The sequence below is a fragment of the Anser cygnoides genome, chromosome 1 (assembly GCF_040182565.1).
Source record: "Anser cygnoides isolate HZ-2024a breed goose chromosome 1, Taihu_goose_T2T_genome, whole genome shotgun sequence".
Lineage (NCBI taxonomy): Eukaryota > Metazoa > Chordata > Aves > Anseriformes > Anatidae > Anser > Anser cygnoides.
In genome coordinates, this window is record NC_089873.1 from 1,739,135 (window position 1) to 1,766,319 (window position 27,185).

General features: G+C 60.3%; 2 protein-coding genes and 1 long non-coding RNA gene across 17 annotated transcripts in view; 2 read left to right on the top strand and 1 right to left on the bottom strand.

Annotated features, from left to right (window-relative positions):
• Positions 1-11,833, top strand: part of ANKRD16 (ankyrin repeat domain 16) — a 15,217-nt gene extending 3,384 nt beyond the window's left edge. For 7 of the 15 annotated variants that reach the window (XM_066998368.1, XM_066998457.1, XM_066998416.1 and 4 more), the window contains exons 3-8: positions 2,033-2,253; positions 6,113-6,221; positions 7,171-7,332; positions 9,341-9,419; positions 10,975-11,175; positions 11,558-11,833. In XM_066998368.1, the coding sequence (XP_066854469.1) occupies positions 2,033-2,253; positions 6,113-6,221; positions 7,171-7,332; positions 9,341-9,419; positions 10,975-11,135 (732 nt within the window). In that variant the 3' untranslated portion in view covers positions 11,136-11,175; positions 11,558-11,833. Of the gene's footprint in view, positions 1-2,032; positions 2,254-5,029; positions 5,073-6,112; positions 6,222-7,170; positions 7,333-9,340; positions 9,420-9,636; positions 9,936-10,974; positions 11,176-11,412 lie in introns of those variants that run through there. The other 8 variants (XR_010832071.1, XR_010832075.1, XR_010832061.1 and 5 more) reach the window with 5 other exon arrangements.
• Positions 937-2,038, bottom strand: LOC125182653 (uncharacterized). Its single transcript, XR_007162831.2, has 2 exons — positions 1,704-2,038; positions 937-1,570 (listed from the first exon to the last, which is right to left on the bottom strand). It is a non-coding gene; the product is annotated as an uncharacterized lncRNA (long non-coding RNA).
• Positions 11,834-12,881: 1,048 nt separating the features above from the next.
• GDI2 (GDP dissociation inhibitor 2) lies at positions 12,882-26,266 on the top strand. The gene is made up of 11 exons (XM_066998154.1): positions 12,882-13,062; positions 18,562-18,669; positions 19,199-19,298; positions 20,463-20,597; positions 21,545-21,743; positions 22,101-22,232; positions 22,805-22,904; positions 23,834-24,005; positions 24,737-24,881; positions 25,136-25,190; positions 25,280-26,266. The coding sequence occupies exons 1-11, from the start codon at positions 13,018-13,020 to the stop codon at positions 25,433-25,435; spliced, it is 1,347 nt and encodes a 448-aa protein (XP_066854255.1). The 5' UTR covers positions 12,882-13,017; the 3' UTR covers positions 25,436-26,266.
• Positions 26,267-27,185: the final 919 nt, after the last annotated feature.

The following is a 27,185-nucleotide window of genomic DNA, read 5'->3' on the forward strand; positions in this document are numbered from 1 at the left end:
GGAGCCAGGAGCTGGACTCGATGACCCACGTGGGTCCCATGCAGCTCAGGATATTCCGTGCTCCCAGGGGTGCAAATCTTGTAATTTAATTACAGCCCTCTCAATCTTTCCCCCACGCTTATCGCCGAGGTTGCAAATTACTGCTTCCTTAGCAGATCTAATTCAGATAGATGCACACAGAAGCTTTTATTCTTCCCTTCTCTCCCATACGACGGGAATCAGTGATACTGATTCACTTTTTTTTTTTATGCCCCTTTCCTCTGAAACTGTAATAACAATCACAAAGACCCTCATTTTGAAGTTGTTTTATTTCCATTTCTTCATCTTGGGTCGGATTTGCTACTGATAAAAACGATGGCCTCGTGACCCGCGAAACAGCTCGTTCCTTCAGGGCTTTTTCCTGCCTGCCTTGTGAGCAACACACCACCGAAACGATGAGCGAACGAGCGCTGGGAATAAAAAACCGAGGTCTGTTCCGCAGGCGTGCGATGGGCCTGGCTAATAAAAAAAAATCACCACGTACCTGTCAGGTTCCCTTCCCGGGGCAGGAGCTTTCTGCCTGCCACCTCGGGAAAGAAAGCGAACGCCTTCCTGAAGCCGAAGCGGCACGAACGCAAAGGCGGGGTCCCCGTGCTAGCTAATCAGAGGCTGTGCCGGCGTCGAGCTGACATCGGGGGGGAGCAGAGGAAGGCAGAGATTGCGCGCCTGGCTTCCCGCGACGGGCCTGCAGCTCTACCCCTGCCGCCCCCAGCAGCCGCGTGTCTGATCTCTTAAAAAAAAAAAAAATCTCCCCCGCTGGAGACTTCACCTCTTCTCTCGGCCTTAAAATTGGGGCGTTTATCCTAACGTCGAAGCCAAACCTCTGTCACAGCTTTTTAGGCCCACGAGCTCTTTGTTCGGCGGGAGGAGTTCCCGTGCCGTTTTTCGGGATGAGGATTTCTTTTTATCATGCTTTATTTCGTCTCTCAGCTGTTGTACGGGGGGTTGGCGAGGACGGGATGGAGCATCTCCGCGCTGGAGAGCTCTTCGCCGCCTCTGGGGCAGCTCGAGCTTTCCGCCCGACCTGTGTGCGCACCCAGAGGATCGGGTGAGATTCGTAAATAATTAGAACGGCGAGCGCAGCTCACGCCCGCGGCGGTTAAACCCTTTATCGTGCCTAACGCCCTGTTGGTTAGATAACGCGGCAGGCAAGGAAAACGTCTCGGTGCTGGTGAGGCCAGTGGAATTAGTCGCTGGAGTAGGGTCGAACACGGGAGATGTGGGCTCAGCACCTCGCGTAACCCCCGCCTTGCCTTTAGAGTAAGCCCTCAGCTCACGCCTACCTCCGTGGTCCCCTGGAGGAGCTGGGGTGGTTGTTAACGTGCGGCACGGGGGTTACGGGTGCGAGAACGCCGTCCCCGCCGCATGTGGGGTTGGAGGCAGGGTAAGACGCGCCGTTGGCCGCGTTTCTTTGGCGGGGGGACCTGCTGACCCCTTCTTCCAGGCTTCCCACGCGCAGTCTGGGATCGCGGGACGGAGAAGCTGCTCTGCCGGGGAGCTCGTGGAAGTCTTCTTTAAATACCAAAAATACCTGAAATATAAACCAGGACAAAGCTCTGAAAAGCGTCCCTTTCAAACCAGCTGCTCTGGCTCCAGCCAGGCTCGACAGATCCCCCCCCCCCCCCAAAAATCCAGGCGATGCGTTTGCACAGCTCCCGCGTTACCTGCGTGAAAGCGCAGCGCCGTAAAAATCTTGCGGTCCGCATGCAGCACGCGGCGAGCCCAGAAACTTCTGAATGCAGGTGAGACAATAAAGCGCCCGGCTTCTGCTTGGGGACGGTCTTTGCCTTCAGCCAGCGAAGTCTCCTACCTCCAAGGGGTTTTAGGACGGCGTTTTTCCCCCTGGGTAGCTCCCCAGAGGACGGTTAGGACTGGCTACAGGTGCTACGGAGAGCTTCAAACCCCCAGCTTCGCGCTCAGCCGTGAGAACGAAAGCCACCGGGCTCACGCAGTGCTCCCTCCCCCCTTTTTAATCACCCCGCCTTTCGTTTAGGACCCCCCTGATGATGGCTTGCACCAGGCGGAACCTGGAGGTGATCAAAGACCTCGTGGAGCACGGAGCCGACCCGCTGCTGAAGAACAAGGACGGCTGGAATTGCTTCCACGTCGCCAGCCGGGAGGGCCACGGGGAGGTCCTGAGGTACCTGCTGGCGGCGTCCCCGAGCAGCTGGGACACGGAGAGCGCGACCAGGAGGACGCCGCTGCACACGGCGGGTAAGGGGGTGCCGCGAGAGGGGAGGGGGCGGGCTGGAGGACAGGAGGCCGCTCCGCTTTCCCTCCCCGTTTCGCGCGGGGAAGCGGGGTGAGCCGATCTCGATGCGGAAGTGCGGAGGAACGGTGAAACGAGCGACGCTAAACGGAGGGGAGGTTAGCGGCGGGCTCTGGGTGCTCACCGCTCCGAGCTTCCGTGGGCTAACGGCGCCCCGCTACGTCCGTGCGGGGGTTTCACCTCGGGACGGACGCTCGTTTTAACTGCTCTGAGATAAATAAAGAGCAGGAATAATTAGGCCGGGTGGTTCTTAATGGCGTGGCAGAGCTCGCGGGGTCCCAGGCTCATGAGATTTGTGAGGTTCGTGAGGCTCGCTGGTCCTCGATTCCCATTCCTCCGACTTTTGCCTGCGCCCAAAGCACGTTTTTGTGGTGAATAACAGCTCCGGTACCTTGGGGGTGCTGGATTCGGGCCAGGAGCATTTCATGGTCACCCGCTGTGACAGACCCGAGCTCCCGCAGCTCGGGACGTTGGCAGCGCGCTCCACCTCGCCGCCGTACAAAGCCACGAATCGTTCCCGGAAATCCTGCCGGGTTCCGAGCACACCTGGGCGTTTTTAAAAGCCCTGAAACCGGCGGAAAACGTTATCTGCTTGGCGTGGCGGCAGGGAGAAGGCCACGGTTACCCGAACCCAGAGGCGCTTGGCGTTTGGCTTGCGGCTTTCTGGCTCGTTCGTTCCAGCGTGATCCGAGATGTGAGCGCGGGGCGGCGCCGCTCGAAGCCGTGGCTGCCTGAATTCATCTCCCGGGGACCGTAACGGGGACCGACTCTCCGGAAAGACCCCGGGCGGGGCGAGGAGCCCCCTGTTGTGCCGCGATTAATCCGCTGCCTACGTCGCCCTTCGGCTGTCGTCCCCCGTTCCGTCTCCAGCTGCCCTCGGGGTCAACCCGGGCATGAAAAACAGCTGGGTTGTCGGCTGATGTTTTGTGCGGGGTGGTAAAGAGCAGCTCGGCTGAGGGAGGAGTAGGAAATCCTCGCCTGGCTGTGCGTTCTCCTCTCCCCGCTCCATCCCAAGCCCTCTGTCTCCGCGCCTGCAGCAGCGGGCCGGGCGCGCGGCCCCTCTCCACCCATATTTCTTGGGCTGTGGATTCGGGGCCGGGATCAGGAGCAGGCTGAGGACCCTCGTGGGGAGCGCCTGGAGCTTCGAGTCCTTCCCGCCTCGCGGCGCTTGGGCCGTGGGGGTGCAGGGGGCGGCGGCGTGATGCCACCTGGGGGTATCTCCGCCCCTCCGCTTGACTTTCCCCACCGCAAAGCCGTCGGTGCGGGGTTTGGGTCGCTTTCCAGCCGCGTTTAGCCCCTGGACCACACTTTAGGGGAGCAGCGGGAAGGGCCGGAGCTCCTCAACCTTTTGCCCCCTGCTTAATTTGCCCCCTGCTCAGACGAAGGCCGGAGGCGACACCGGAGCCGCCGGGGGAAATCACGTCAGCCCCTCCGTGAATTTCCATCCCCGGGCGTGGAGATGAGCGCGTTAACCCGTGACCGGCCCAGCTGGCTTCCTGGCACGCTTATCCCTGCCTAGGAGCCGGGTAATTTTCTCCCCGTGCGATTTTTTTTTTTCCCTCTCTGGTCGATTCCTCGGGCTTCGCTGCTTCGTGTATCCGTAGCCTGAGGCAGGAGAGCAGGGGAGACGTGATGAGAGGAAGCCGAGTGCTGCCGGCTCCGAGCACTGCAGCTTTCTCGCCTCTCTGGTGCTGTTGAAGGACGGATTTGTGTCTTTTTGTGGCTCTTTGTCTTTTTTTTTTTTTTACCAGGCAGCTTGGGCGTTTTAAAGCCCCCGTCTCAGAAATCCTCCTCACGGTGCGGCCCTGCCGCTGTTTCCGTCAGCTCAGGTGAAGGGGGGGGTGGTAAATGGGAAGGGAGCAGGAAACCGCAGCCGCTGCGACCAGGGAGGACGGGAACCCTCGCCGGGCTTCCGAGGAGCGCCTCGTGTGCTGCCGCATCTGAAGGTTACCGCTGTGAACGCGCGTCTGCCGGGGGCTCTGCTTCTGCTGCGTGGAGCAAATCGCCTGACGTTGCAGCCCTGAGCTTGGCTGGATGGTTTTTTTTGTTGTTGTTGTTTTTTTTCCTACAATTTATTTCATTTGGTTTTGCAAAATGACCTGCAGGGGGAAAAAAAAAAAAAAAGCCCCATTAAAGCTGTCCATTCATTGCTGTAATGTGATTTTATTTTTTTTTTTTTTTTAAAAAGAGGGCTATTTTGGTGCGTGATGCTCAGATCCTCCCCCGCTGTTGTTGTTTTTCCTCCGAGCCGCGGTCTCGGCGAGGATGCTTCGTTAGGATGATGAGATGGGAGCGATGGGGAGCCTGAGGGGGGGGGGGGGAGCAATTCAGCAGCTCCCGGCTTTGTGTTCTCGCTGCTTCTCCCAGATTTCGCCTCAGGGATTAACGAACCCCTAGCAAGAAATGGTCTTTGTGCCAGCTTAATCACACGTACGCTCACGCGTGCGGCCCGCAGGTAGAAGCGGACAGCGCTTTCGTGCGTGCCTTTCCCCCGCTTTACCTCCTATTTCCCTATCGGAACAGGGGTTAAGGAAGGCTTGAGACCCGGAGGCACTGCTTTAATTACAAACGGAAAGCAGAAGCTTTACACGTGAAGCCTCCTGGACCTCCTCCGTGCGTCGCGAAGGCTCAGAAGCCCGATCGTGTTCCCCCGTAGGCGGCCGGTGGCGTGAGAACGCAAATTACCGGTGGTTTCTCTGTCTCTTTCTCTGTCTCTTGCAGCGATGCACGGCCGCAGGGACGCGGTGGAGCTGCTCCTGGAGCGGTAAGCGGGCTTCCTCCGGCGCCAGCTGCGGGCTCTGCCTCTCCTTTCTCCCCCCGGCCTCGCTTCCAGTGCCAGCTGCCCGGACGCAAAGGGCGTTTCTGCGCTCGAAGCCCGGCTGCGCGGCCGCTCCCCGTCCCGTCCCGAGCCCGTCTCCGTTTCCTCCTGGGGTTTTTCATGGCCGCTGCCGGGCCTTTCCCGGCGAGCCCGCTCCCTGGCGGGGCTCAGACCTCGCGGTGCCCTAAAGCCCCGCTTGTATAACTCGGCTCTTCCTCCGTGCTGATTCATCCCCGTTGCCTCCAACGTGGCCGAGGCCCTGCGTTAAGGGAAAGAGCTTCCCGGCAGCTCGCTCGGGGCGTGCGGCTCCTCCAGGCTTTTATTTCCAGGCTGCGGCTCCTGGGAGACCGCTGTCAAGCGGCTCTAAATGAGCCCGTGCCCCCCCAGGCATCCGGAGCCTGGTGCTTTCCTAACCCAATTTGCCCGCTGCCAGAGCTGGAGCAGCTTGCCCCGAGCACCACAGCCGCAGCACCCGTTAGCCCGCTCATCCTAGCCTCGGCAATTCATGTTCGCGCTCGGCCCGGCGGTAACGTAGCCCTGCGATTCAAGCCAGGCTTTCCGTTTTGATTCACTCCTCTCTCATTTCAGCGGAGCTTCAAACCTCGGCGAGACCTGCGGGCTTTGATTGTAGATCTTTTTTCGTACGTGGCGCTGCTTCGCGAGGAGCGGGTTTTCCCTCTGTGCACACCTTGCTCCTCCCAGAACCGTCTGTTCAGGGGGCAGGGGAAATGTAAACGGTTCTGCGGAGCCCGAGCAAGCTGCGCCAGCTGAGTGCCACGTCTCTGACCCCCCCAAATCCCCGGCAGGCCCGTGCCCTGAGGCAGGTTTATAAATAAAATAAACCCAGGCAGGTTTACGCGTGGCCTTCGGGGCAGGCTTTTCGTCTTTTTCTGCTGCTCCGCTGCCCCGCCAACGCCAAGCGCCTGGGACAGGGAGGGTTTTAGAACCACCGCCGGCTCTGTCCTCGCTTTTGCCTTCCCTCCCAGGTGCCAGTACAAACCGGACAGCAGGGACAGCTGTGGAGTCACTCCCTTCATGGACGCTCTCCAGAACGGGCACGTCGACGTTGCCCGGCTGCTCCTGGAAAAACACCGGGTAGGTGCCAGAAACCTCGCCCCCCTCCCCCAGGAGGAGCTGAAGCCGCCCAGGACAGGCGAGCCCCTCGTAACCAAACCCTAACAAAGCCGTTCAGGCAAGTTCCCCGCGGGTGAGTGAGGTTTGGCCAGGCAAGGAGCGGTCCTGCTGCCCGCCCTTGGGCGCCCTGCGACAGGATCTGTCCCCTGGCTGGGGAAGGAGGATGGAGATTCAGAGGCAGGAGGGGACAGGGCTTGCCCGGAGTGGGCCAGGAGCACGATTCCCAGGAGAAGGAAAGGTGGAACCACACTTTTCAAGGCCGTAAACTGGTGGGCTCGGCTGTCCGTGAGCCCCACGCATCTACACAGAGCGGCAGAGGCATCTTGATGCCCGGGTCGTGTTTGAGCGTGTAAATACTTGCTAATTTCAGGGGATGTTTTGGCCCTCGTCTCTGCTCACACGGTCCTTGCAGTACAAAGCACTTGCTCACGTTTTTAGTCTCTCACTTCGGACAGTGAAGATGGAATAGATGATTTAATTTCCTCGTTCTGGAGCTCTGGCTTACGGCCACGAAGCCGGCGCTGGAAACGCTAATGGCGGTATGAAATGGCAGTGAAACTTTCTAGGTTTTATAAAACCTCGAGTCACGCCGAGAGGCTGGAAGATATCCTTTAAGATGAGCTCACTGGATATCACTTCCGTTACCCGTCTTGGGTTTGTGTCTTTGCGGTCGCATCCAGAAGAGATTTCATGAGGTCCTCCGCCCTCCTCCCTCCCTCTACCTGTGTCCAAATTCTTCCCCGCCGCCACGGGGGTTGGAGGTGGGTTGTTTCTTGCTGCTTGAAAGAACCGAAACCCGACATACGTGCTTCAAACTGAAGAGAGTCACCAGACATGAGACTGCTGACCGGCCCCGAAGGTTTGACCGGGCTGTTCATCGCTTCCCCCCTCCTTCTCCCCTCTCTTTCAGGCTTGCCCCACAGCCGTGGATGCTCTGGGCTCTCAGGCGCTGCACCGGGCGGCCGTCACGGCGCAGGACGGAGCCATTCGCTTCCTGGTGGCCGAGCTGGGTGTCGGGGTCAACGAGAGAGCGACGGCCCTGCGCCTCACGGCGCTGCACTACGCGGCCAAGGTTGGTCCCGTCCTCGCGCTTCCCCCGCGCGGTCTCTGCCGCTTGGTGCGCTGCCTAAACCAGGCTGGTCTAGGTGCTTCCGCTGACGGAGGATTCACGTTGCTGCCTCATCCTCTGTCACTGGCTGCTCCTGGCCAGTCCCGCGCCCTGTCTGATGTTTTTTTAGCCCCTCAGTAAGCGTGGCCAGCTGTCTCTACACATGCCCGAGTTGCTTTGTTTGCCACAAATCCTGCTGCTGACTGTGCTGAGGGCACGTGGCCGAGCGGCACCGCGGGGGAGCGGAGGTGGGTGGCAGCAGGGCATGGTTCCTCTTGCCGCTCACCCAGCCGGCCGTGCCAGGGCTCGGCCCGCATCCCTGGTGAGAGTTACCCTTCCGATCCGTCCTCTTCAGACCAAAACGTGGTGCTTGGAAGGAGCCCGCCCTGCCCGTTAGTGGGAGCTGTGGACGCGAACAGCTCGCGAGAGAGGAGAGCTCTTCACCAGCGTCTTCTCGCTCGCCTGGCAGAGTAGGGACGGACGAATCGCTGCTCAGATTTTCCTCCTCTTTCTGCCCCGCTGATTCGGGTCCTGGTGGCTTGGAAGCTGGGCTATCAGCAGCTTGTTGCACAGAAAAAGGCAAAGCCTCTTGCAAAAAACAACAAAGAGCTGAGAGCCGGCACCTCTTTGTCCCCCGAGGTCAGATTCTGGCCTGCCCGTGGCCAGACGTGAGAGAGGAGATGCGGAGAGGTGGAGGGAGCTCCCGGCGCTTATCGGTGTCCTTCGCACTGGAGCTGTTTTGAATTCCAGTCCGAGCCGTTGGAGTTTTCGCCTCCTCTTGTCTCACGCCTGTGCAGGGAGCTCGGCCTGGCGGGCTGCGGGTCCCGCAACCCTCCCAGGGCCCGCGGAGGGGATCCCCAAATCCTCCCTGCTGACCAGGAATCCCCCCCCCGGGTCCCCCGCTGCGTGCTGGCTGCCCGAGGCGAGGGCAGGTCCCTGCTCCGGAGGAAACCTCCCTGCTCAGCCCTAAACCTCACCAGCCCTAACGTGCAGCGCCCAGGGCTTTGTAGTGGGAACGAAGCAGCATCCCCGTGTCTCGCTCCTACGAAAGCGTCACTGACGCTTACCGCGAGCGCTGGCAGCAGCGTTCTCCTCCGGCGGGCCCCAGCCGTGGCGTTTGCTGGTCGCCCACAAAGGCGGCCTTTCTCCCAGCTTCCCCTCCTCGCGCTCCGAGCGGCCGCGTTCAAAGCCCTTCTGGTTGCCGAGGGTACGTTCAGCAGCAAGGCTTTGGGGGACGGTAACGTGCCTTGGAGAAGCTCCCAGCTCTGTCTCGGCGAGCGGCTGCTCAAGGAGGGATTCGAGGGCTTTCTCTCCCTTCCCGAGGCTCGGTGTCGCTTCGTATTTACGGCGTCGTTTGTTTGGCTGGCGGGGTTTCTTTCTTTTTTTTTTTAATTCCCTTTCCTTATTACTTTGCGTTTATAAATGCATGAGAATCAAATGACGTTTGCTGCCAGGGCCGTGGCAGCTGGAGCAGCTCCTGGCTCGCCGGCGCCGCCGCTGAGAGGGGGTGTGCGTGGGAGCCTTGAGCAGGGGGCAACGCGATGCTACGATAACGGGGGAAAAATAACGGGCTTTCCGTTCTCGTGCCACGTGACAAAGGCTAATTCACTGCATCGAAGAAGGGATCACAAAATGAGGCGTGTTATTTAGGGGGGGGGGAGGATTTATTTAAGGAGACGCTGGAGGGGCGTGGGGGCTGCGCTGGGGACGCAATCCTCCTCCCAGACCTGGGCTTCAATGCAACCACCGGAGACAGCCCTGCGCCGTAGCGGGATTTTAAGCGCTGCCGGTCCTAACTGACCGCTTTTAATTCTAAAATCGCGTTACAAGTTCGCTCCTGGGATGCCTCTCGCCGTCTTTTTAGCCTCTGGGTCAAAACCGCTGGCGGGGGGCACGCACGGCACGCTGAGCAAGGGCCAAGCTGCGCGGGCTGGTCGTGCCGGACGAATAACCCCCGCGCTCACCCCCGCAGGAAGGACACGCGCGCACCATCCAGACGCTGCTGTCCCTGGGCGCCGACATCCACGCGAAGGACGGGAAAGGCCGCTCGGGTGAGTTACCCGCTCACGCCCTGCACCGCAGCGCACGTGGGCGCGCGCTTTAGGGGCGGGAGCCCGGCCTCCAGAGCTGCCCGCGCCGCGTGCGCTCAGCGGAGCGTGCGAGGCGACGCCAGATGCGTGTACGCAAAAGGCTCTCGGAGCAGCCCGACACATGAAGCCCGTTTTTTTTTCCTTTTTCCCCCTTTTTTTTTTCAACTTTCATCTGCAGGCTCTCGTTCCGCTGCACTTTCTAACGTCTTAACGGTGTGTTTGAGCCTGCGCTGAGGCCTCCCCCGCTGCGGGAAGAACCCGCACGCTAATCCGGGCTTCTCTCTACCCAGCTGCTTCTTTTTGCGTGAAGCTTTGGGGCGCTCAGCGTCGCTGATGCCCCCGTGCCTCTCCATCGAACGTGGTCGAAACGAGGCGGTTCGGGGACTGTCAGGGCAGGCAGGCAGACGCCACTGCCCAAACTTTTAGCCTTTATCAAACCGCCTGGGAACGGCTCGCGAGCCAACGGAGAGCTCGAAGGTAAATACAGTTGCTATAGCGATGCAGTGAGCTGGCGTTCCCGTTGTGAGAGGGTGAGGTACCTCTTGCATCAGCATCTCTCTCAAAAAAAAAGAGTGTATATACGTGGTTTCGGCCATTGCCAAAATTGGCAACTTCCCCAGCCTTTGGGTTTGCTTAATAACACGCTTCAGTGGCGAGCGGGAGCGGTCTCGCATCGCTCCCTCCGCCCCCTCGGAGTAAATTCGAGCTCCGCTGGGCTCCCTCCACCCCCTCGGCGTGTAAATCGGGGCTTCGCAGCGGGACCTAACGACCCTCAGCATCGCGTCCTCATCCCCCCGCGCAGGATTAGGCCCGGAGAACGAGGCCGGAGCCGGGCCGGGTCAGCGTGCCGGCTGGCCGAGGGATCTGAGCTGGGCTCTTTCGGCCTCCTCCTGTGGGGTGGATGCTCTCTGCTGCACGGAAACCTTTCAGATTTACTGCCTGGCCCCGGAGCGAGCTGGCAGGGCGCCCCGGACCGTAAAGGCCCCCGCTTACGCCCAGAGGCTTTTTTTGAGCCGCTCTCTTGCGCGTCGCTGTGAAATCAGAGCAGTACGGAGCCCCCCAGCTGGCGCGGGCCCTCCTGCCCTGCCCGCTCTGTCGCGCAGCCTCCGTCTCCTGACGCGGGCACCCTTTGCCCGTGACTCCCAACGAACTCAGTTGGCTGAAGTGCTCCCGATCCGTTTGCAAACCTGTTTTGCCTCGGCTCTGCCAACTTAATGCTGCCTGACGGACTGGTAACCTGACACAGGGAGGTGGGGGGTGATAAGATTTTTATTTTTATGGCATGGAACAAGAGGGGTCCCTGGGTGTGTGGCGTTCGCCACCCCGCTGGGACGGCCGTGGCAGCTGAGCTTGGCTGGGCTCTGCGGCGCACGAAGTCACTCCTCTCCCTCAGCGCCTTCCTTCTGTTCCCCTTCGCCGGGGATCCACCGCTCGCATCTCAAGCGGGCCGAGGCTGAACCTGGCGGGCTCTCGGTTCCTTTTTGACATCCCTGTTCCCTCCCGTGTCCCCCCCCAGCCCTGCACGCGGCGTGCGCTGGGCAGCACGCGGCTGCCGCTCGGATCCTGCTCGGCGCTGGCCTGCGGGACGCCCCGGATAGCGCAGGCACCCTGGCACGGCAGCTCGCGAGGAAGCCAGAGGTCGTCCGGGTTTTCGGAGAACAGGATGTCAGCGCCTGAGGCCCCCCCGGGAGAAAAAAAGCCGCTTCGTTTCAGCGCGGTACGTTAGCTGTCGCTTCATGAGCCCCACGGAAGGCGACGGCGGGATTTTTGGCCGAGGGCTGAGCTGGGGGACGGGGGGAAACCAGTCCTGGCGCCTGGGGAGTGTTTTTTGGGGAGGAAAAACGCGCGTCGAGTAGAGTCGCCGCAAGGAGAGAAGGGCTGCGGCGGGCGCGGGCTGTAGGCACCGAGCGCCTCTGTGTGAATTCTGGGCGCTTCTTTCCCTTCCAAATTTCAGGGCTGGACCGCGCCTCTCCTCCTGCGGCACCCGGCGCCTCTGAACAGCCGAGGCCGCGGCTCCTCAGAGTAAAACCGTGGAAGGGAGGTGCCCCGTGGATGATCCCCGGGGGCCTGCGGGGCTCGAACCATGGGATCCCGCGCAGCTCGCGGTGGGACGCGTCAGCGCGGAGGACGTCCCGAAGGAGAAGACGGCACCTGGGCCGTTTTTACGGCCCTAAGGGACCCGTTCTCCGCTGCCGTAAGTGATGTGAGAGGAAAAAAAAAAAAAGAGGGATTTGGGATCGCAGATCTCCTCCCGTGGCGCTTCTCCCCCCCGGGTCCGCGCGCGACGGCGAGGTGCAACCAACGCTTGTAGCCGCAGCCCTGCTGCCCGCAGGGGGGAAAATGGACCTTAAAAAAAATAAAAAGGCGGCCTCTAAGCCGGCTCCGTTTCGCTCTGCGTTTGCGTCGCGCTTCGACACCCGGCCCGCGTTTCCCGGGTGGGTTTAGGATGGGGCCGAGCTCTGCTCGAGCGAGGAAATTCCCACCCCGTGGCGCCTCGGGAGCAGAATTTGCCTCGGCAAAAACCCCTGCGCAGCCCTGGCCGAGAAAAAGCACCTTTAGGGGAGAGGGAAAAAAATATATTTGGCCAAACTTCTCCCAAATGCTCTAAATTAAGATCTTTATCTTTTTTTTTTCTCGCCTGGCCGGGGAGGAATTGGGGGCAGGACGCGGAGCTCAGCCCTACCCGGCCCGGGGGGCTTCCTGCTCCCGTTACCCCCCTGATCCCAGGGGCACCAAACCCCATAAAACCCCCGGCCCCCCTTTACGGGCACGCTGCCCGGAGCCAGCGCAGAGGCACGGAGGGGGGGAAAAAAAACACCAAAAACCCACAAAATGCCCTAAAAATGCCCAAACTTCCCCAAAACGCGCTGCTCCCCCGGGGCTGGGGGCTTACAGCAGCCGGAGGGCACGGGTGAGCCCCGGGGGGGGGGGGGGGGGGGGGAAGCCGTGAGCGTGCCGGGCGTGCAAGGCCCCTTGCACGCGGGCCGCTGGCTGCGCACACCCCTTGCACGGGGGGCCGCCGGGCTGTGCACGCGCCTTGCACGGGGGCGTGCCCGTTGCACGGCCACCCTTGCACGGCCGGGCGCGTTCCCGCTGCCCCGCCCGCCTCCTGCGCGCGCCCCCACGCCCTTTGCACGCGCACGGGCGCGAGGCCCTTGCACGCGCGCCTTGCACGCGCACGCGCCCCTTGCACGCCTGTCACGTGACACCCCCCTTTTTCCTCCTCGGGAGCTGGGGGGGAGCGCCGCGCATGCGCGCGACCACCCGGCGGCACCCCCCCCCGCCGCCGCTCCCGCCCCTTGCACCGCCGCGCGGGGCCGGCAGCCAATAGCGTTGCGGCTCCGCGCCGTGATTGACAGCCGCGAGGGGGCGGGGCGAGGCGGGCCGTGAGGCGACGGAGCCCGCCCCTCCTCCTCCTCCTCCCCCCCCCTCACCCCCCCCCCTTCCCTCCCGCCCCGGCTCCATTTTCTCGCCCCGCTCCCTCAGCCCCGGCTCCTCCGCCCCGGCACGGCCCCAGCGAGCCCCAGCACGGCCCCGCCGCCCGCCAGCCGCCGCCGCCATGAACGAGGAGTACGACGTGATCGTGCTGGGCACCGGCCTCACGGTGAGAGCAGCGCCCGACGCCGCCGCCCCAGGGCCTGCGGCCGCCGCCCCGCCGGGCCCCGCCGCGCCTCACGGCCCCCCCCGGGCTTCAGCCGTTTACCGTGGCTCCCCCCCCCCTTCCCCCGGGTCTTTTCCTCAATAATCCCGCCGGATTACAGCCCCCCCCCGGCTCCTTTCCGCAATAATCCCGCCGGATTACAGCCCCCCCCCGGGTCATTTCCTCGATAATCTCTTCATTTTATCGCTCCCCCCCCCCATAATCCCACCGGGTTATCGCTGCCCCCCTCCAATAACATCCCAAATTATCACAACCCCCTCCCCAATAATCTCGTCGGATTATCGCAGCCCCCCCCATTTATTTCCTCAGTAATGTCCCTGGATTACAGCCCCCCCGCCCCAGTCCTTTCCCCAATAATCTCCCCAGATTATCACAGCCACCCCCCCCAAATAATTTCCCCAGATTATCACAGCCCCCCCCAAAGATCCCCACGGGTTATCACAACCCCCTCTGTTCCTTTCCCCAATAATCTCCCCAGGTTATCACCCTCCCCTAATAATCTCCCCATTGTATCAATAATCTCCCCATTTTATCGCATTCAATCCCCATTTTTAACCCCCCCCCCACCAGTTACTTTCCCCCATCTCCCAAGGTTACCCCCCCCCCCTCCAATAATCCCCCCGGGTTATCACAACCCACCCATACCTTTCCCCAATCTCCCTAGGTTATCACAACCCCCCCCCCCCCCCCGATAATCCCTCCGGGTTATCGCAACCCATCCATCCATTTCCCCAATCTCCCTAAATTATCCTCCCCCCCCCCCCCCCCCCCAATAATCCCCTGGGGTTATCACCCCCCCCCATCCCTTTCCCCAATAATCCCCCCAGGTTATCACAGCCCCCCATCCCCCCCCAATAATCCCCCCAAGGTATCACAGCCCCTCCATGCTCCCTTCCCCAATAATCCCCCCGGATTATCACAGCCCCCCCAGACCCTCTTGGGGTGCTGAGCCCCCCCCTCAGCACCCTCCGGGGCTGAGGCTCCCGGGGAGGAGGAGGAGGAGGAGGCCCCAGGAAATGCGGTTCTTTGGCGGAGGCGGGGGACGGACGGGGACGCGTCGCCTGCTTTTATTTTTAATTTCTAATTATTTTTCTCATTTTGATTATTTCTCCCTCGTTCTCCCCCCCAAAAAAAAAATAGCCGAGGTTGGATGCAAGTCCCTGGAGTCGCGCCGCCCTCCCCGGAGCCGAGCCCGGCTTAGGGTGGAGGCAGAGCCGGTTACCGCTCCGCCTTTGCAGCCTTGCAGCTCGCCAGCCAGCCCTGACTGCAGCAGGAGGGGGATGGGGCCGCGGGCGAGCCCCGCACGCCTCTCACAAATCCCTCTCGGTTTTCCCCTTCACCCCCCCCAAAAAAAAAATAATAATAATAATAATCCCTCCCCGCGCCTCCTGCTGCCGCTTAGGGGTTCGGTCATCCCTCTGCGTATCCCCCCAAAAAAAAAGGAGAGCTGACAGCGCTCGTCTTGGGGCGCGGCGTTGGGGGCTTTGTCCTGTTGCGGAGGATGCGCTGCAGGCTGCGAAAAGGGGAAAAAAAACAAAAAAAAAAAAAACAAAAAAAGGAAAAAAAGAGAGAAATAAAATGGCAGCGGTGCTGCCTGCGAGGTTTGGGGGGGGGGGGGAGGGTTTCTGCTGCCGCGCTGCGGGTGCAGCGAGGGTTTTGGGGGCATTGTTTGGAGGAAAGGAGGTGGGGGGGGGGGAAGAAAATCCAACGTGGTGGTGGGGAGGAGGCTCGGTGCCCGTTAAATCGCCTTTCCTGCCTTTGTTTCCTCCGGTTAGCTGGGAGAGGTGGCCAGACAAAGAGGGATCTTCGGGGCTGCCCGCGAGGTGTTTTTTTTTTCCCCTCTCGGTGGTAACGGGGAATAGGAACGTGCGCGCTTCCCCCCCCCGCCCCCCCACGGGGCTCGGGCGGCGTGGCTGCTGCCCCGGGATCCGCTTGATGAGACCGCTCCCGGCGCGGGCACGAGCGCCCCGAACCCGGGAGGTGGCCCGAATAAAATGTGCCGGGGGTGGGGAGCGGTCTGCGGGGTGAGCCCGGCTTTCCCCCCTTCCTTTCATCCCTTTTCTCCACCTGCCGCTCCTCTGAGCCGGCGGGGCCGACGTCGGTCGGGAACCCTTTGCTGGGGAACCTGTCCTCGCGCCCGGCTTCAGCAAAGCAGGGAAAGGAGATTTTTTTTGGGGGGGGGGATGAAATACAAAAAGCTGCTAAATGACGCCCTAGCGAGGGGCGGCTGGGAGCCCCCGTTAAAATGTTAATTTCCGCTTCAGAGCGAGGCTTGGTGTCGAGTCGGGCGAGCGCCGCGCTTAATTCCCAGCCGACGGCCGCCCGTGTAGATTTGACGAAAGGCGGACCCTGGTCCGGGCTTCGGATGGTGCCAAGGCCGTGGGTCCGCGCTGCTGCCTGAGCAGGACGAGGCCAGATTCTCGGGTGCTGCACCCTGCTGCCGCCGGGCTACCTGTCGTCCTGCACCCATCTTCTGCACTCGTCCCGCGAGAGATGCCCCGAGACGTGTCCCGGTGACCCCCCGAACCCCCCCCCGGACAGCCCTAATCCCGCCAGCTGGGAGAGGCAGCGAGCGGCGGCTCTCCTGGAGGGTTTTTTTTTTTCCCCCCCCTCTTCCCAAAGCGCAAAAAAACGGAGCCCGGGAAGCTCCGCACCGACGTGAGAGAGGATTTCTTCCCGGCGAGGGTGACGGAGCGCTGGGACGGGCTGCCCGGCGAGGTTGTGGGGTCTCTGGAGGTATTCGGGGCCCGTCTGGACGCCTGCCCGGGCAGCCCGCTCTAGGGAACCTGCTTTGGCGGGGGGGCGTTGGACCCGATGGTCTTTCGAGGGCCCTTCCAACCCCGACACCGAGCTCCCCGGGTCTTTCCGCTCCTCAAGCGGCCACGAAGAGCGAAGGCGGCCGCCGGGCTGGGATTCCCGGCTCCCGAAACGACGTTTCGCCGATGGGAGGCCCCAGGTGCCAGGCCGCGCGCGTCTTCGGCCGCCTCTTTGTGGGGTCGCTGCTGGGAGCAGGGCCTCGGCGAGCCTCGACGGCTGTAGGGCCGTTGCCTTGGGCGTTTTTAATCAGCAGCTGATTGGGATTTTAATCGCGCGGGCACGGCACGAGCTTCGGGACCTGACCGAAGAGCGCCGCTGCCCCCTTTGCATCATCCCCTGGCAGCCGAGGGGGGGTGCGAGGCGGCGGAGCCCGGAGAAGCCAGAAACCCTCCCCAGCCGCGCGTGTTTGTGCCCATCCCGCTGAAGAAGGAGCTCCTGCCGCGCCGGGACCCGCTCTGGAAAATAAAGGGGGGGTTTTTGGTGGATGTTGTGCCGTGGGGATTGTCCCCTCGGAGCCGGTGGATGGAGCGACGCTGCCTCCGGTTTTGATCGGCGGGAGGAAATCCTACGAAGCCGCCTTCTCCCCTCCGTTTCTAAAGGACTCCGCGTACAAAAGGCCATCCCGCGACCCGTGGGACGAAGAGAGCACTGATGGACTCAAGCGGGGAAACCCCAACACCTCGGGGTTCCCCCCTTACTCCCCTGTGGGTTTTTTTTTGTGGATTTCCATGGGACGTGCCGCCTCGAAACCTGCGCACGAGGTTTTGTTGGAGCCGGGCTGGGTGCCCGCAGCCTTCTCCGCCGTGTTGCGCCGCCGGCAGCCGCTCGGTTTCACCCGTTTACGCGGGGTTTCTGGTCAGAAAGCCCCGGCTTTGAACTCGGAAGCTCCCCCCCTTCTTTTTTTTCCCCCCACCAAGCAGTCTCCGGCCCTTCCCAGGCTGTTGGGTTCCCTCCCTCCGCACCCCGAGCGCCGTGCCCTCGCTCCTCAGCCGCAGCCCAGCGCTCCGGCGGCTGGGAAGAGCCGCGGCTGAGCCGCCGGGGAATTGCTGAGCTGGGAGGACGACCCCAAAACCCCGTTGTGCCTCCCGGAGCGCGCTGTCAGCTCGGCGGCTGCGATGGGAAGCGACCGCAGGAGGCCTCAGCGGGGTCCGCAAGAACAAAACGGAGCTGCTGAAGGGGCCCCGGATGAGACAGCGCCGTGGTGCCTCACCGAAATCCCCACATCAGCGTTTGGCGGGCATGAGATGAGGTTGAAAAGGCGTTGGGGAGCTCTTCCGTCTCCTCCGGGAACCCGGATTTGCTTTGGGGTGATGCTGGCCGTGGGGACGGGGGTTCGGGGGAGAAAACCCCAGGTTTTAGCGGGGCGGCTGGCTCTGGGTTTGGTTTAGGCGAGGGAGTCGCGCAGGCTGGCGGCGATGCCCGTGGCGCTGCAGCCCCGGGTCGCGGTGGTAAATCATTAACGTTTTAACTGGCCCCGTGAACGCCACCTGTGCTTCCTCCACGCTGTAGGGTTCGTGGCTCTCTGGTAGTATTGTAATTCGGGATTTGGGGCAGCCATGTCTGCCCCGGAGGGTCTCTGCCCGCTTCCGCGTCCAGAAAAACACGGAGGGGCTTTTGTAGGATGGCGTGGAGGGTCCCGTGGTGGGGAAGGAGCGGCTGACGGATCGCGGAGAGGTTTCGTGGGGAGTGGTGACCGTGAAGCTTTGGGGGCAAAGCGTTGGGAATCACAAACCCGGCTCGTGTCAGGCGCTCGGCTCCGTGGGGCCTGGATCCCCGCGGGTAATGGGGCTTGCTCTTGTCGAGGCAGGGCAGGAAGGCTCAGCGAAGCCCCAAAAATCGCTCTCAGGCGCGCAAGCAGCGAAGGTTTTTGTCCGTCCCTTTGGTTTGTGAGGGGGCTGGCGACCGGGTTAGCCTCGAGGTCGTGTTCGAAGGGGGATTTGAGTTGGCTGTGCGAAGCCTCAGCTGGCTCCGCGGCCCTCCGAGGTTAGGCTCGGCCTCTCGCTGTCGCCTTCAGACGTAGCGGCTGATCCCCCACCCGGCGAGCCGGGGGGGTGTAATCCCAGGGGGTACAGAGCAAGGGTAGCGGAGTGCCCGCCGAGCTGATAAAGCTCCTGAATGGCTTAATTTCGTGCCACCTGCACCCTCTGAGAGTAATTCTGGCTGTCCTGCGTGGCAAATACCCAAAGATCGGGTTCTTGATGGAGCTTCCTGGAGCCCTTGGAGGCAGGATTGCTCCCGGTGTCACCGGTAAATGCCGGCGCTGCCCCTCTAAGAGGATGAACGTCGTTAACCCGATCGCTGGTGCTTTCGGAGCACAGATTTCCCTAACCTAAATACGTGAACTCGTTAAGGGGAGCCCTGGGCTGCGTGGTTTAAACACCTGGGTTGGCTTCCCGTTGCAGACGGCGAGCCTCCCAGCGGGTTGATCCGTCCCGAGCGGAAGAAGTCTTTCAGGTTGTGGGTTTGATTCCGGAGCGAGGCAGCCGGTGCCTTTCTCCAAAGGACTGCCCGAACCTTCAAACCGGGGCGCGCAGCAGGCCGTGAGAGCGCGTCGGTAGCGCAAACGGAAGGAGCCTCAAGGGCAGGTAACCTCTCCTCGCGTCTTTTTGTTCCCTCTCCGTGCAGGAATGCATCCTCTCCGGGATCATGTCGGTGAACGGGAAGAAAGTCCTGCACATGGATCGTAACTCGTACTACGGAGGGGAAAGCGCGTCCATCACGCCCCTGGAGGATGTAAGTACGGGGGGTGGCACCCGGCTGTCGCGTCCTCCCCGGGCACGCAGAGAGGGCTTTTCTCCCGGGGCAGATCCAAAATAATTCCTCGTTAAGGGTTTCCTTTGAGGAGGAACGTTTGATGGCAGCCCCGCGCCAGACAACGATGTTTAAAATATTAAAACCGGGGAATCTGCTTTGAGTTCGTGGCAGAGGCTGCCCTCTCCCGAGGCAGGCGTTGTGCTCGGGTTACCTTTAGCCGCGTTAAACGGTGTTTTGGTTCAGCAGGTCGTAAATTGCCGAGCTTTTTAAGCCTTGGAGGAAGAAAGGATGGGTGAGGAAAATAATGCTGCCCGATTCTTACTGTAAGAGCTCACTGGATGCGCTTTGTGTATTTGCGTCAAAAGTTAAACCCAAACTAAAACCCTGGCCGAAAGCTCGCTTACGTCCTGCTGGGGAGAGGAGGGGGCGGAAAGTGTGTGCATGTGGGGGAGAGAGCCCGCCCGCGTGGATTTCGTGTGCCCCAACGAGTTTTGTTTTCTCTCCCAAGCTCTACAAAAGGTTTAATCTACCGGGAACTCCACCGGAATCTATGGGACGAGGACGAGACTGGAACGTGGACCTAATTCCGAAATTCCTTATGGCTAACGGTGAGCGCCGCCAGCTCCCCGGTCTGCCCCCTGAGCTCAGCTTGGGACCCTCAGCCTGGGTCAGTGTGGCCGGGGCTGGAATCGAACAAAGGGCCTGAGGTGGCGCTGATGAAGGAGCTGCTGGAAGCTCGCTTCCCTTGGCCTGCACGTGGGCAGGTCTTTGTAATTCCTGCTCTTCCTGCGTTTGGCTGCGCGCCTCTCAAATTCGGGAGGTGGCTCCAGCTCGGAGCGCTCAGTCATAGCCTGTATTTTGGGTTCTAACGGCCCTTTTCCAGCATCCTCCCCTGAAGTGTCTGCATTTGTAGGCAGAGTTAATGCCATGAGCTCCTGCACTGTTGTTATTCTCTGGCTTAGGAAGGAATCCCCTTCCTTACCCCCCTTTATTCCTTCGGTACGGCTTGCAGACTGGCACCCCTTGTTGGTGCCGTGAGTTCGTTAATCTGGGAGCTCTGGTGCTGAGACAGCTCTTCTAGACCAAATCCGCGATCGGCGAAGTTTTTTTTTTATCAGCGGAAACCAATTCAGGGGCAGCTCGCTGCCAAATGTTGAGCGTTTGCTACTGGAATCTCACGTCCCTGAAGCAGGAGGGGATGGGTGCGTTCTGTAGGGCCAGCCCCGCTCAGGGCTCGTGCGGTGGGAGAATGGTCGATTCCGGTCAAGGTTCGTCAACTCTAGTTTCGGCTTATTTCTAACTCGCCTAGAAGTCCCTCGAGGCGTGCTCCTAAGGGACAGCGCCCTTCTGGGGATGTGACTGGGTGGTGAGAGGTAAGGGGGTAAGGCAGGGACTAATTTGGGGTAAATCGGTGGACGATTAATGCGCAGAAGCTGCTGTGGGCCAAAGACACGACCGTGTTGGTCACGCCGAGTGTGAACGGACTGCAGGGAGCAGAGCAGCAGCGCGTTAACGTGCTGCAGGAGGGCTGGTGGAAACCGCAGAAATAACAAGGAAGCTCTTAACTGCCTGGGAGAAAACGTTAAAGCTGTGCGACAGCACGCCAGTATCCGCTGCTCCCTGCCTGTTACGCGAAGGAGTAAGAGCTGGGTGGGTGTGCGGCTGCTCTTAGGGGGCTTTCGTTGTGCTGGACGGACCGCCCGCCTCGCTGGCCTCCTCTCATCTTCTGGCTCCTGAGCAACCCCTTGACTTCTGCCCAACCTCCTTCACAGGCCAGTTGGTAAAGATGCTGCTCTACACAGAAGTCACTCGCTACTTAGACTTCAAGGTGATCGAGGGAAGCTTTGTCTACAAGGGAGGGAAGATCTACAAGGTTCCTTCCACTGAGGCGGAAGCCTTGGCGTCCAGTGAGTAGTTGCACGTGACTTTGTTTCCTGCCGCGGCCGTCATCCCTAGACGGGTTCAAATACCAGAATATTTCATCTGTGCTCATGTCAAAAAGGTTTTAGGCTGTCCGTGTGGTGCTGCGCGTAGACTTCGTCACTGTAACAAGTTAATGCTCAGCACACGATTCTTCTGCGTCTCGTCTGACTTCAGGCACCACTTGCCGTGTGGGTCCTGGGCTTCCTGAGCCTTGAGCTCCTGTTTTCGTGGAGCTTTTGAGGAAGGAGAGCTCTGCAGCGTTTTACTTCCTCACAAGCTCCGAATGCAACCTTTTGCTTCCAGATCTTCCAGAAATATTTAATGTCGGGTCCTTGCTGGATGGGATTGTGTGAAAAATGTCGCGTTTGTCAGCAGACAAACCAGAATGAGTAATTCCACGCGGCACCCAGCTCGATCTTAATTGTTGTCGGCTACCTAAATTGCGCTCTGGAGATAAAACTACTGCTCCTAATAGCTTAGAGACCTGCGTTAGGAGCTAGCAGAGGGCGGTCCGTGACTTGTAGAGACCCATCGTGCGGTCAAAGCAGCGCTTGGAAATAAGGCTCCCTGTGTGCAGCTCGTCTGTACGCCGCAGCCTTCCTCGTGACAGACACCCCTGGTGCCGCTGTGAAGCAATCGGTTGTTCTTCAGCTTGGCCGCGTCGCTGTCCTCCAGCGAGCCTCTTCGGAGGCTCGGGCTGGCAGGAGGAGGAGGAGGAGGTGCCTTTGGTGCCGCCTTCGCCTTCACGTTTCAGCAGGCCCGGTCTCGCTTCTCCAATTTGTAGAGAATTAAAATGCTTAAAGGGGTGCCTTGTGCAACCTCACACTTGAAATTTGGACTCCAGCGGAGGTTTCTAGCTAACCTGGCGAGGCTGCGGCAATGAGAGAAGCTGTTTAGGAGCTTCGTGAGTTTGACGATCTCTCGTTTTCAGGCTTGATGGGCTTGTTTGAGAAACGCCGGTTCAGGAAATTCCTCGTGTACGTTGCCAACTTTGACGAGAACGATCCCCGAACTTTTGAGGGCGTCGATCCCAAGAAGACCACCATGCGTGACGTGTACAAGAAGTTCGACCTGGGGCAGGATGTTATCGACTTCACGGGCCATGCCCTCGCGCTGTACAGGACTGACGAGTAAGTGTGGGTGCCCTCGGGGCTCGCAGCTCGTGCCCTGTGGGATTAGGGGGCGGGGATACCCTGCAGCGTCCGTCCCTGGGCGCCGCGTGGACCTTAAAACGCCGGGCCCTGTGCTGATGGGGTGTTTGTATCTCGTGGGTTCCTGGGGCTGACGCGGCGTCTCCTTCCTGAGTGAAACCCCCTTGTGACGTGAAGTGCTTCTGGAAGGGCACCTCTGGGGAAGTTCCTGCCCGGAGCAGCCAGAGGGTGGGGAAGGGAACGTCACGGGAAGTGAAAGCTGCAGTTTTCTGAGCGCGTTCTGCTCTAAGCCTCGGTTGCGTGAACCGCTGCAAACCCTGCAACTGCCCTCTCCAGCTATCTAGATCAACCGTGCCAAGAAACAATCAACAGGATTAAGCTCTACAGCGAGTCGCTGGCTCGGTACGGGAAAAGCCCGTACCTGTACCCCCTCTACGGCCTCGGAGAGCTGCCACAGGGATTTGCGAGGTGAGAACTTGCCTTTGGGCTCCGGAGTTACCTCAGCCCTGCCGTGGCACCTTGCTGGGGGGAATCAGGTGTGTGGGGTTGGTGCTCAGGCTTCTGGAACGCGATGCTGCGTAAAAATCCTGCCGTTGTTAACGGTTCTCGTGCTGTCTCGGTCAAGAAACAATTCTTCGTGTGACGTTTCTGGTCCTGGGCTTGCTTACTGCCGCTTGTGAGTGGTGGTAGTTACAGCCTGCTCAGACAGGCAGTGTTCGCAGCACGTAGTCTGTCCAAGAAGCTGGATTTGCCTCCCCGGCATAGCTGGTGGCGTTTGTGCTGCTGAAGTGGCTGCGTTGTGCCGAGCAGACCCTTTCTGGCTGGCTGCGATGGCACCTGCAACTCCCTCCGAACACTGGCTGGTGCCTTGCAGGAGGAACGGCCGGCAGCAGCCGCTGCCTGGGTGGTTAAGCAGCGTGTTTTGAAGAGGTTTGAGTCTAATGATGTGCGGTTTGTCCAAGTGGAACAGAAATAAGGGATTGGGAGGGCTGTTAAACAAATAAATTGTGGAACGTGCTCCAATGGCTTTACTCCTGCAGGCTAAGTGCTATATACGGAGGCACCTACATGCTGAACAAGCCCATCGAAGAAATTGTGATAGAAAACGGCAAAGTGGTTGGCGTGAAGTCTGAAGGGGAGGTACGGTACCCTCCGGTTCTTTACTGACCCGTGACCCCACGTCTCAGAATTGAGGCTGGCAGCCGTCAGTCTGAACAAAGGCTCGTTAAAGCCAAATTGCTCGGCTGGCGGAGCTCTCCTCTGTGCCAGCTCGTTCACCAAGAAGCCTTGATGGCGAGGAGCACAGTGCAGCAGTCCCGGAGTTGGAGCAGGTCTGGAGGGAGCAGCAAGGTCGCCTTCTAAATAAATCAGGCTGGCAAAACTGGAAAGGAGCTGCGTGGCGTGCCTAACCTGGGCATGAAACCGTTCTGCCCTTGTTAAGCTTTAGCTGCTCAGCCTGCTGGCTTTTCCACAGCTTCTTCTCAACCCGGCGGCAGAAAACTAACTAGCGAGAGTGCTGCAAGCTGCTGGGAAGCTATAAATGTGCTTCCAAGTGCAGCGTGAGCTTTGTAGGACAGCTTAGCCCTCCCCGGTAGGGTAACGTGTCCTGCCTGGGTATGGATGACACGTCCTGGCTAGCAGCAGAGGTGATAATCCACGCTACAGACTGATGTGCCCAAGTGCAGGCTGCCTGGAGGCTTCAAATCAGCCGAATGTTGAACTATTGCCGTGACAATGAGTGCCGGTGTGAAGCGGTCGGTCCTTACCCGCTCGCTTCAGCCTCGAGCGCAGCGAGTTACGGTCCTAGCCCCGAAGGACCGGGCTCCGTGGTGGTCAGAGCGCGGGGCTCGTGCCCTGAGCGATGAGGGGAGGGTGCGATCGGCCACCCGGCTTCACGGAGCGCGTGCTGTCACTGGGGTTGTCAGAGCCGTGCTGCTGGCAGCGGAACAAAAGCCTGGTGCGGCCGGGGGCAGGGACGGCCACCTCGGAGAGCTCGCGAAGCTTCCCCCGAGTCGGCAGGTTCCCGGGCTGCCCGCACGCCGGTCACTCGCCGCCTGTCCTCTCCGCAGGTCGCTCGCTGCAAACAGCTCATCTGCGACCCCAGCTACGTCTCGGACCGGGTCACGAAGGTTGGCCAGGTGATTCGGGTCATCTGCATCCTGAGCCACCCGATCAAGAACACGAACGACGCCAACTCGTGCCAGATCATCATTCCACAGAACCAGGTCAACCGGAAATCAGGTGCGTGGGGGGCCGCCGTGCCCACGGCGCGCGCAGGTCTCTCCGTGCTTGGGGTGAGGTGGCACAGATCTCAGGGTGGCCTCACAGTGCGTGCTCTGATGGTCCGATGAGGAGCAAACTGCACTTACTGCGGCTCCTGGGGCGGTTTCCTTGCCCTTTTTCTGGAGGGAGGCCTTCCAGTGCGCTTTGTCTCCAGGGGAAGCCTTCCGGCTTCCTTCTGGGCCACGCAGCGCTTGCACGGAGCTTTCGAACCCCCGTGTGGCTTTGCTCTTCTGCTCCCCGGGTGCGTTCCGCTCCCTGGGCGTACCCTCCGGCGTTGGTTTGGTGTTGCTGCTGCTCGACACAGCTGCTGGCACCCTTCAGAGCCGTGGGATGGGGCTGAGGGGGCGTGCAGGCCGGAGGGGAGACGCAGCGGCGTTGCTTTAGGCCTGCAGAACCACCCCTTGTCCTCGGGTGGGGGGTCAGCTTGCTGCTTCCAGGAGCTGCCACGGCTACAAGAAGCTGAATTTGGGGTCTCGCAGGGCTGCTCGTGTCCAGACCCATCAGTTGAGGCAGGGCAAAGACCCCTCTGCGCTCAAACACGCTCTTAAACAAGGCTAGGAGGTAGAAAGAGTCAGGGGAACAGAAAGGGGGTGTGAGCGTGTGAGGGAGAGGAGGCTTTGGGGCCGAGGAGGGCCAGACTCGGGCTGTGGGATCGCCCGGTGACCCGCTGCTGCGGTGCCCTTCCCCAGATATCTACGTCTGCATGATCTCCTCTGCGCACAACGTGGCGGCGCAGGGGAAGTACATCGCCATCGCCAGCACCACCGTGGAGACCGCGGACCCAGAGAAAGAGATCAAGCCGGCCTTGGACCTCCTGGAGCCCATCGAGCAGAAGTAAGCGCCCAGCGAGCTCCTTCCGCCCCCCCCCCTCACCTCGCCCCTCTGCGGTGAGCGCTCAGCCCGGAGCACGGAGGCGGCGGGGACCCGGAGGCCGTCGCCGGGCTGCACGGAGGCGTCGAAAATCCGAATTCCCTCCGCTTACACGCTGGGCGGAGCGGCGGCCTCTCATCCAGCTGGTTTCCCGCTGATGCTGCTCAGCGATGCTTTAAAAACTGCGCTGAGGAACCTTTTTTTCTTCTTCTTCTCAGGTTCGTTAGCATCAGCGACCTGTTTGCACCAACTGACCTGGGAACCGAGAGCCAGGTTTGTGGGCGCGGAGCTGGGGGGGGCGGCAGCGGGGGCGCGCGAGGAGGGGCCGGGCCCTGCGCTTAACCCGCTGCTTCTCTCCCCAGATCTTCATTTCTCGCACTTACGACGCTACCACTCACTTCGAGACGACGTGCGATGACATCAAGGATATTTATAAGAGGATGATGGGATCAGAGTTTGACTTTGAAGAGATGAAACGCAAGAAGAACGATATCTACGGGGAGGAGGAGCAGCAGTAATGAGAATCTCTAATTAGGAGAAATTAAATCGGCTAATATGAATATATAAGGAACTTAATGAACACTGTATGAAATTCAATATTGTAAGGCCTGCTTTTGTAATCCCATCTCTGAGAGATTGAAGAGTACTGCACTGGTAATGTTCCCCTTTTGGATATCATGTGTTAATTATTTCATTCTAGTAGGGCTGCTGTCCAGAATCTGGCAAATTACTGACTGATTTAATGACTAACCTCGTAAGTGAAAGGCAGACTGAACCTTTCTTTTTTTTTTGCAGACGTAGATGTTGGTGCAGATTGAGATAACTCATTGACAGCTGTGTCTTACCTTGTATTTTTAATCATTTGTAAACATCCTTCACAATTATGTGCTTCTGGTGAGCTAGTAGATGTGACGGTTGTCACTCAAACCTGATTATCAAGGAAAATAGAAACTGAGCACTCCATTATTGTGGACAGCATCCCTAAAGTCTCTCCCATCAATCTAACTCTGTGGCAAGTTGTATTATGGACAGAGCCCACATCTATTGTAGCAGCAAATGTCGGCTTAGTTCTGGGCACAGAACTTAACCTCCACTTAAGCTTCTCAAACTGTTTACATCGGTTGGGACACAGCTGTGCCTAAGGCTCCTTTGTGTTTTAATCCTAATAAAATTGAGAGAACAAATTACAGAGCAGGCAAGATGTGGAAGTATTTTCTGTACCCTGGTGGCTTCTCAGACGGACCAAACGGCACTGCGGTATCGGTATGACAGAGCCTGTGCTTCTCGTGTCTCCTGAAGGCTCCAAATGATTTCTGTACTGCGAAGTAAAGCCAAATTCTGGAAAACCAGTCCTGTGCTCTGGTCTGATTCACTTCAGTTGTACGAGCAGCCTCTCTTCTCCGAGATCCCGCGGATCTCTGCCTGCCAGGGTGAAACGTGAGTGGCGCAGTGCGTTTCCTCCTGTGGAAGGGGCTCGGGCTGCCGTGGGTTGGCTCCTGAGGCCCTGCTGCTCCCCGGGCTGCTTTTGGCAGGGGAGGCGATGCAGCAGCACAAGGCCTGTCGCTGTAGGTGTGTGCGCGCTCCTTGCAGCCAGCCCCTAGTGCCTGCCTCTAGGAACAGCACTGCTGGCAGCAGCAGCGGCAGCAGCAGCACACAGTCCTTGCTTTGTGGCTCCGTCGCAGGGTGCCGGTGGTGCTTCGCCTCGGAGGTGCTCACCTGGGGAGTGAAAGGCGTGCGGCCCCTGGCTCAGAGCGAGCTGCGGGGCAGGGCGGCGGGCAGTTTGAGGCGCAGGGCTTGCTTTTTGTGCCCTGCCAGGAGCAGTGAAAACGCCCTGCAACGGCTTGCCCTTGCTCTGAGCTGTGGGGCTTGGACAGGCAGCAGCGCTGGGGAAGGAGCCACCTTTCTCTGCAGCTCCTCTGCCTGTAGCCGCTGCTGAAGGGGGAAGCGGGCTGTTGGCTCTCAGCTCCTACACCCAGCGGTGCTGCGCCCAACCTGGCTCCTTCCTCCCTTGCTCGGGGCTTTCAGCACTTCCTCCCCCGGCTGCTCGCGCCCATTGCGGGAAGCACGGTGCCCTTTCCATCGCCCCACGAGGCTCGCCGCGGTGGCTGCCGCAGGGGAAGTTTCCCCCGTACCCCGTGCTGCTTCTCCCACCGCCTGCTGCTCTCCTGCGAGCTGGGTGCTCTGCTGCCTCTTGGCACTGCTGGGGCGGGATTACGGGGCCGTAGCACTGCCGGCAGGGCAGCCTGTCCCAGTGCCCGACCGCCTCTG